The sequence below is a fragment of the Nerophis lumbriciformis genome, linkage group LG31 (genome assembly GCF_033978685.3).
Source record: "Nerophis lumbriciformis linkage group LG31, RoL_Nlum_v2.1, whole genome shotgun sequence".
Lineage (NCBI taxonomy): Eukaryota > Metazoa > Chordata > Actinopteri > Syngnathiformes > Syngnathidae > Nerophis > Nerophis lumbriciformis.
In genome coordinates this window covers 18,758,799-18,767,883 of record NC_084578.2, presented here as the reverse complement: position 1 = coordinate 18,767,883, position 9,085 = coordinate 18,758,799, and the positions used below count along the sequence as shown (strand labels likewise).

General features: G+C 37.8%; 1 protein-coding gene across 2 annotated transcripts in view; it reads left to right on the top strand.

The window, feature by feature from the left end:
* The first annotated feature begins 3,569 nt into the window (after nucleotides 1-3,569).
* Nucleotides 3,570-9,085, top strand: part of lrp1bb (low density lipoprotein receptor-related protein 1Bb) — a 1,021,613-nt gene continuing 1,016,097 nt past the window's right edge. For both annotated transcript variants that reach the window (XM_072912020.1, XM_061926507.1), the window contains exon 1: nucleotides 3,570-3,819. In XM_072912020.1, coding sequence (XP_072768121.1) covers nucleotides 3,729-3,819 — 91 coding nt within the window. In that variant the 5' untranslated portion in view covers nucleotides 3,570-3,728. The remainder of the gene's footprint in view (nucleotides 3,820-9,085) is intronic.

Genomic DNA, 9,085 nt, shown 5'->3' with positions numbered 1-9,085 from the left:
GAAACTCAAGACAGCCATGACATTATGTTATTTACAAGTGTATGTAAACTTTTGATCGCGACTGTGTGTATATATATATATATATATATATATATATATACATATATACATATATATAAGTGACGTGCAGTCAGGGGAGGCAGGTGAGGCAGGGCCTCACACGCCATCATGGAAAGAAAAAAAATGTAAAAAGAAAAAAAAAATTAAATTGTTATACTGTATGTATCCAGTGATTATACTATAAAGTTATTTTCTATTTAACTTCACCAGTTTTACATTATTTTTATTTTATTTTTTATTTACATTTGCCGTTCAAATACTGAGAAGAGACTTGCGGTGAGTCAGCAGCCAGTTGAGCCTCACCATGGATTGCGCAATGACTCGGCTAACTGCTGGCCTGCTGTGCAGTGAGACCGTATTGCTATATGAATTATATTATACATTTCCATAGTTTAGTTAGCTGAGGTATATAATGTACAGTGTATTTTGTCAACAACTGTATGTGTGTAAAGTATTTCTTGTGCTGAGCAATCATAAAACGGCCGCGAAGACGCACTGGGTGAGGCTCGCAGTAATCCCGCCTCATGGTGGTAGAGGGCGCTAGTGATCCCATGGATAATTCTTGCGACTACTCGGCTGCAGAATAAGTGACAACAAGCAGCAACAGTTAGCAGCGATCGTTTATTTTTTCCTCTCGCCTGGACTTGTAACATGGAGGATTACATATCTAAAATAAAACAGTTTTCTAAACTGGACTTTCAATCCAAGCAGGAGGTAATAATTAAAGGAAGATCTCCATCGAGACAGAGAGACTTTTAAAACTGAAGAAAGATAAGGAAGACTTCTATACACAAGTTGTCAATGCTTTTATTCAGAAGGAGCGGCACATGGACTTCATTTATAAGTAAAGGTAAGACCATAATAACGTTTTTTTTTATTAAATGTGCTTTTTTGTGTGCTACAGTTTGTTTTTATGTGTAAATAATGCTGGTATGAGCTTTTAAACATAACCCGTTAACTGCTGCCAATCAAATGGTGAATAAGGTACTCTTTAGGGTTCATATGTTTGTAAATCTGACAGTGGTGAAGTCAGTGCCTCACCAGCCATGAACCTCACCGCACGTCACTGATATATATATATATATATATATATATATATATATATATATATATATATATATATATATATATATATATATATATATATATATATATATATATATATATATATATATTCCTCACGCACTAATTGACTAAAACAGCGCGATGATGTCTCGTTATCGATGGGAAAATGCATTTTTAGAAAATATGATTTGCCTGATCGGCTAGGAGACCCCGAGAGTAACAAGCGGTAGAAAATAGATTAGAAAGGACAAATAAATAAATAAAAAACTCATATCATTTGAAAAGGTTGTAAACTGTAAGTAGGTGAGATATCAATATTGAATACGACTAAAAACAAAAGTAAGATTACTAATTCAGTGTTATTATTTGAGTGGGACCCGGGGCCCTGCACTAGTGCATGCACACATATTGAGTGTGTGTGTATGGGTTGCGTTTTGGGCAGTGACGTGCAGTCACTAGAGGCAGGTGAGGCGGGGCCTCTTCTGCCATCATGGAAAGAAAAAAAATGTAAAAAGAAAAAAATTTTATTAAATTGTTATATGTATCCAGTGATTATACTATGAAGTTATTTTCCATTTAACTTCACCCGTTTTAGATTATTTTTTATTTAAAATCGCTGAATTTTCACATTTGCCGTTCAAATACTGAGAAGAGACGGTGTGGTGAACAGCAGCCAGTTGAGGCACGTCACTGCGTTGTGCCTCACCATGGATTGCGGACTCGGCTAACTGCTGGTCTGCTGTGCAGTGAGACCGTATTGCTATATGAATTATATTATACATTTCCATAGTTTAGTTAGCTGAGGTATATAATGTACAGTGTATTTTGTCAACAACTGTATGTGTGTAACGTATTTCTTGTGCTGAGCGATCATAAAATGGCTGCAAAAAACGCACTGGCTAAGGCTCGCCTCCTGCACCCCCGCCGTAGAATGCACGGCAACCCCCGCCGGGAGTGTTATATCAACTAAAGCCCACACTTAAACTTTCCACGTGCAAGATTGAATCTATTTAAAAAAGTTATTTCATAAGAAGCCAAAAAGTGCAAAAACAATAATGTTTGTGTTGGAGGAGTTGTGAATGACTGCAGGGCCACAACATTAGGTACACCTGCAGACTGCAGGTGTACCTAATTCACAACTCCTCCAACACGAACATTATTGTTTTTGCACTTTTTGGCTTCTTATTAAATAACTTTTGTAGCCTATTTTTATGGGCTTTCCTCTTTGTGATGTTAAGTTCCTGTTATGCGCTGTTATACAGTATATGCCTTGAGCTCTTATTTTGAAGGTGCTAAGAGCGGAAGTGATGACACGTTGGAGTGGAGCGGAAGTTTTTGAAAGAAGGTAAATAAAGTGGTCCTCGTGTAAACTGGAGCCTCCGTGTTTGTTATTTTGTAGTTTCATACAGTATAGGCGACATTTATAAACCCTCGGTTACACTTTTTTAAATAGATTCAATCTTGCACGTGGAAAGTTTAAGTGAGGGCTTTAGTTGATATAACACTCTCGTCAGCGGGTGCATTAATCCAGCACAACAGCGGCTCATGGACTTATTTTATAAGTAAAGGTAAGACCATAATAACGTTTTTTTTTTAATTAAATGTGCTTTTTTGTGTGCTACAGTTTGTATGTGTAAAGTTAAAGTTAAGTTAAAGTACCAATGATTGTCACACACACACTAGGTGTAATGAAATGTGTCCTCTGCATTTGACCCATCCCCTTGATCACCCCCTGTGAGGTGAGGGGAGCAGTGGGCAGCAGCGGCGCCGTGCCCGGGAATAATTTTTGGTGAGTTAATAACCCCCAATTCCAACCCTTGATGCTGAGTGCCAAGCAGGGAAGAATGCTGGTATGAGCTTTTAAACATAACCCGTTAAATGCTGCCAATCAAATGGTGAATAAGATACTCTTTAGTATTCATATGTTTTTAAATCTGACTGTGATGAAGTCAGTGCCTCACCAGCCATCAACCTCACCGCACGTCACTGGTTTTGGGGTAGGATGGAAGTCCCTTCATATGTATGGGGGCCCCCATAATTTGGTGCTACGCCCCTGCCTAAACGTGTCTTAATATATTTGTATGCGGATTGTGTACTTTTCGCAAGCGTGAATAATGCGGAAGTGAGCACTCAGCTTGAGAGTGGGAGAGCGGAACTCCTATTTCGCCAGTTATAGGATGCAGTCCGAGCAGACGGACCGACCAACGTGATGAATCTCCAGGCGAGTTGCGCCACCTTGACGACATTTAATCGTTGAGAAAAGACAGCAAAGCCTTTCTATCTTCATCCTTCTCCAATCCCGCCCCTCCGCTCCTTTCTCTCTCCCCCTCTCTCTCACCCTTTCTCTCTCTCCCTCTCTCTCTCTCCCTCTCTCTCGCATCCTCTTCCATCCGCCTGTTCCGCTGGCCGCACAACGCCGTGTGCATGCGTCGGGAAGCGGGTGGCGCGCTGCAGCGGTTCCGCTGGACATCACCCGAGTATCGGCACTTGACAACCGCGCGGCGGAGGAGACCGGAGGTGGGGAGAGACTGGACCCGAAGAAGAAGGAGCAGGACAGGGAGAGTACGCGCCGCGGGGCTCCTGACAGCCCGCTCCCCGAAAACATGTCCGAGTTGTTTCTTCTCGCCCTCTTAGCCCTTTTCTCGGGATTATTTCCACGCACCGAGCCCTCGGCAGTGGCGGATGAGCGGAAAGGTAAGAAAGAACCGGGGGCGGCCGACCGACCGTACGCGAAACTTGTGCGCACATTGGGGCTAAATGAGCAGATATGGAGCACCTGTGTGGTGTTGGAACATGCATGATATGAAAGAGTTGTGCGCTTCTTTAGTCATCTTCGCGCAGCATAATCTCTCGATTATTAGCATTATTGTCTCATTTGTGTCTTAATTGTGCATTTTTAGCTGATATTGTTGTGGATCCGGCAGCTGCCGTATAGTTCAGTGTTGGTGGAACTGTGCAATGCATTTTGTAAAAAGTGATGCCTCATTTTTGCAGTTTTTTACCCTTGATTATGCTGGTGCAGATAATTGTACATTTATTTATAATATAATAAACCGTATTTCCAACAATAACACATATTTTGCCCACAGTACAATGGTTTTTTTTTTTAATGTGGGTACTAGTACTTAAAGGCATCCCAGGAGCTATTAATAAAAAAATACAAAATAATATATATATATATATATATATATATATATATATATATATATATATATATATATATATATACACACACACACACACACACACACACACGTTAGCTCTACAATAACTGACCAAGACAGAATACAAATGATAATAATACAATCCAGAAAAACTCCCCCAGCAATAAATAAAGTTTGTACAACTATTATTATAATCTGCATTGATTACAATAGTGCAGATTATTCTACATGTATTTATGTAGACACCCAATCTTATTGAATTTCAGACAAAAACTTGCACATATTTGCGTACAGTATACTATATTCTCAATCAGTGGTTCTCAAATTGTGGCTCTAGTACTTAAAGGCACCCCAGAAGCTACTTAAAAATAATACATTTAACAAAAATAACGATATATATGTATACACAATGTGTGTATTTGATCCCCTGCTAATTGTGTTAGCTATACATAATTCAAAGGGTAATAATACAATCCAGAAACCCCCAGCAATAAATAAAGTTTGTACAATATTATTATAATCTGCATTGATTGCAATAGTGCAGATTATTCTCGAGACACCCAGTGTTATTGGATTTGAAACAAAAACTTGCACACATTTGCTTATAGTATAGTATATTCTCAATCAGTGGTTCTCAAATTGGGGTAATAGTACTTAAAGGCGCTCCAGAAGCTATTTAAAAATGATAATTACTTAACAAAACTAACAATATATATATATATATATATATATATATATATATATATATATATATATATATATATATATATATATATATATTGCAGTAATTGCAGTAAGGGAAGTACGTATTCGAACCCCTGCTGATGTGTAAGCCACCTTACAAAGATATTACATTATATGACATATACTCATTTTGGTATAGCTTTATAGCAACTGAGAGGGACTAGAATGCAAAACATTTGAAATAAATGAATATAATTTTATATATATATATATATATATATATATATATATATATATATATATACTGTATGTATGCAGGTATATATACACACTGAACATACATACATACATACACGCACACAGTACAGTAATGAAAATAAGTATTTGATCCCCTGTTAATTGTGGTAGCTTTATAGGAACAGCAACATAATGCAAATCATAATCATACAATCCAGAAAAACAGCATTAAATAAAGTTTATTCAATAATTATTTTATTATTATAATTCCTAAAGAGGAACATTTATGTTGATTATTATACAGGCACAATGCCGTATTAGTAATTAAGTCAATTATTTATTTGTATTCTATTGAAAGTATTTTATAGGTGAGCATTTTTGGGTCAGTGAGACGTATACAGCATTGTTTTGTTTCTTTATTTTCCAACTACACATGCTTTTTGTCTGAAGAAAAAAAACTAATACTGTGTACTTCTCCAAACAAATGCTTGAAAGTTTTAGAGTTTTGCTCCTCATATGTCAAAAACCTAAATAATAAATAAAGACACGTATGAGTTAAAGAGCATTTAGAGCTTGTTCTCACGAGATTCGACAGATAATAGCAAATTGATATACGGAGTAAAACCCCATAAAATGTAGTTTGATGCAGACTGCTAAGACAAATACAGTGTGCAGTGGGAAAACTGTATCATAAAATAATTTCAAATGATTATAGTTACTGTTGACTTTTCATCAAGATTATATGAACTTATCTGAAACAAAAAAACAGACAACGGAAGTTACACACACACAAAAATAAAACCACCGCATTGAGAACACAACTGTCTGCTGGAGTTAATGATGTTGTGACCTATGTTGCTCTCTAGCCTGCGGGTCACTTTTGTCAGAGTTTTTTTCCATTTTCAAACAATGCCAAGACTACCTTTGCCTGTCCTAAATCCCGGTGTTATAAAAAGAGAGCAAGGGTTTTTTTGTGTGCGTGGTTTTTCCTGGCAATCACAAAAGGTGAAAGAAATAAGATAAAATACTGTTTACCTCTCTTACTGTGCCTGAAATGAAAAGATGAAAACTGCTTCATCCCTGAGGATGTTTTTGGCTCTGAGAAGGGATATAAGAGCACTTTGGAATTTCACAAAATGCTGGAGTTTTATTTGTTTTTTTTGTTGTTGTTATCACTGGAGTGTTGAGATTTATTAGTGTCGCTGGAATCAAAATGAAGAATTTACATGCCTTCTGTCGTCTCCTCTGAGCCATTATGACAATACAGTATGTAAACTGCAAAGTTGCATAGAGATACTGTACTTTCATCACACCCCCTCACAGACACGTTTCTAATATCCGCATTCGGTTTTGAGTCTTTGTGCACCTGCAGAGCTGAAGCACTGAAGCTGTCCTTACTCCTTGGCATTGGAAAATAAATGTGAGCTCTCTGAGTGCTGTCTAAATGGACCATAATGATAACGGCTTGCAACAGCAAAGCTGCTTGTCAGCCTAATTAGTTTGATATTAATTTGCTATGTGGTAGCGGTCTTTGTTACGTTCAATGCCAAGTGGTGTGATTGTGTTTTGTGCTGCACATGCTTTAAAGTATTTGAAGAGCCCTTTCACAGATTTGTATTGTCCATGGGACGTGTTTTGTTTCTTATGAAATGTATTTGATATGCAATACATACTATTCAACTAAATTGTTTTGGGGCCCACATTTCTAGAAAGCTAAGGTAAATTCCGGAGAACCAGTGTCCTCTGCAGTAGACATTTGATTTTGTCAGCGTTAAAGGAGCGCCGTGCTGTTTTTAAAAACCTTCTGCAAAAAAGCTAGTCAAAGATCATCTCGATGACAGCCCTTTCGTGTTTTTAGGAAACAGCTGCAAAAATGTGAGTAGGGCCACCAGTTGAATAACCCAAATGATGAAAAAGAGAGGACCTAAAACGGAACCTTGAGGATTACCACGGATATAACTCAAGAAGTTGAACAAATGACTGCTGACTGCATTTGAAGTAAACAAGCTACAGCAACACCTTGGTTACACAAATCTCCTGGAATTTCGGGATAACCGAATCATTTTTCCAGTTCAAAAAACAACTTTGTTTTTTGTCCTGATTAAGGGGAATGTTTTGATGGTGGAACGGTTGAAATGCGTTGAAAAATGTGGAGGGAGTAGTCGCCAGAAAAAAAGGTGGAAATAGGGCTTTGGTAAAGCAGGAATTCTGGAAAATCCTGGAATTTTTTTTAACTTGGAAACATGATAGTTTGCAATTCCAGAATGGTGGAATGTGTTGAAGGTGGAATGGTTTGAATAGGTTGAAAAATGTAGAAATGGTGGAAGTTTGAAAAATGGCCAATTCATTTTGAATGGGAAAAATGTCCCGGAAAACCTGGAATTCTGGGAAATCTGCAAATTTTTGGAATTTTTCAAGGGAAAGCTTTCCTTTTTGGTAATGTGTAACGGCCTAAAAAGAGAGGACTTAAAAGGGTGATTTGAGGAATGCCTCAGTTATGTATATCACATGTTTGGACCTCAGTGTTCTATGTCTGCTAGCAAGGTTAAAATGCCAATGCAAGGATCTGCCAATGTGTTTACAGTAGCCCAAGCATTCTAGCTGCTGCAAAAATATTTTTGAACTGAACTCGGGGGCCGGGTAAGTCATTCCCGGAGCCGGATTTGGCCCCTGGCCGCCAATTAAATTGCCCTGCAATACACCTATTGACCAGATAAGTACCAACTGGCAAAAAAAACAAAAAACAAAAAGCTTAAGGATGTTTGGAACTCATATACACTCAATTGAAGGGATCTGGTTGTGCAGAAGATAAGGTATGAGCAAATATAAAAATATATATAATATTAACAAATAATACAAAACATTATTCGATTTTTATTTGTATTTTTTTAATTTTAATTAGGTATTTAAAACTAGCCCTGTTTATTGGGGGCGGTATGGCGTAGTGGGTAGAGCGGCCATGCCAGAAACCTGAGGGTTGCAGGTTCGCTCCCCGCCTCTTGACATCCAAATCGCTGCCGTTGTGTCCTTGGGCAGGACACTTCACCCTTGCCGCCGGTGCCGCTCACACTGGTGAATGAATAATGAATGAATGATAGGTGGTGGTCGGAGGGGCCGTAGGCAGCCTCGCTTCCGTCAGTCTACCCCAGGGCAGCTGTGGCTACAAATGTAGCTTACCACCACCAGGTGTGAATGAATGATGGGTTCCCACTTCTCTGTGAGCGCTTTGAGTATCTAACAATAGAAAAGCGCGCTATAAAATCTAATCCATTATTATTATTATTATTATTTTGACGTATATTGGTATTGGCCTTTTTTTTAACGGTATTGGCTTTTTTTTTCTTTTTTTTTTACAACTACAACATAACTATGTTATTAAATACAATAAATACACATACAATACTAGTATTAAGTATTTAAAAAGTAAATAACTAGTTAAGTAGATAGTAGTAGTACTAACCATTGCTCAAGCACCACCCCTTGGCTGGAGTCCCTTTTTAAAAATTATTTTAAGAATAAAAATGACTCTCATTGTCAATGATTCTGCCCAAATATGCTCTGATATCTGAGCATTTACTCGAGTTCCAGTGAGAATTCTTCTTCAGTCTGTTCAGCCACCCCAACCATCCCCCGTTTCTTTATATCTAATATGAGTGCTGGTTGCTTACAGTATGTCTCCTCTGCACACCTGTCAAAACTTCTCATTAGCGAGTGCTATTAAAAATGTGATTAGAAAAAGAACCATGCAATATCCTTAGTTTACACGAACGATGCCATTAGCGACTAATATGCTAATGACTAATCTATATTAGTGAACATCAGTGCACTCTTCTAACCTTTGTGTGCACTAAAACTGGCAATAACAACTTTTCTGA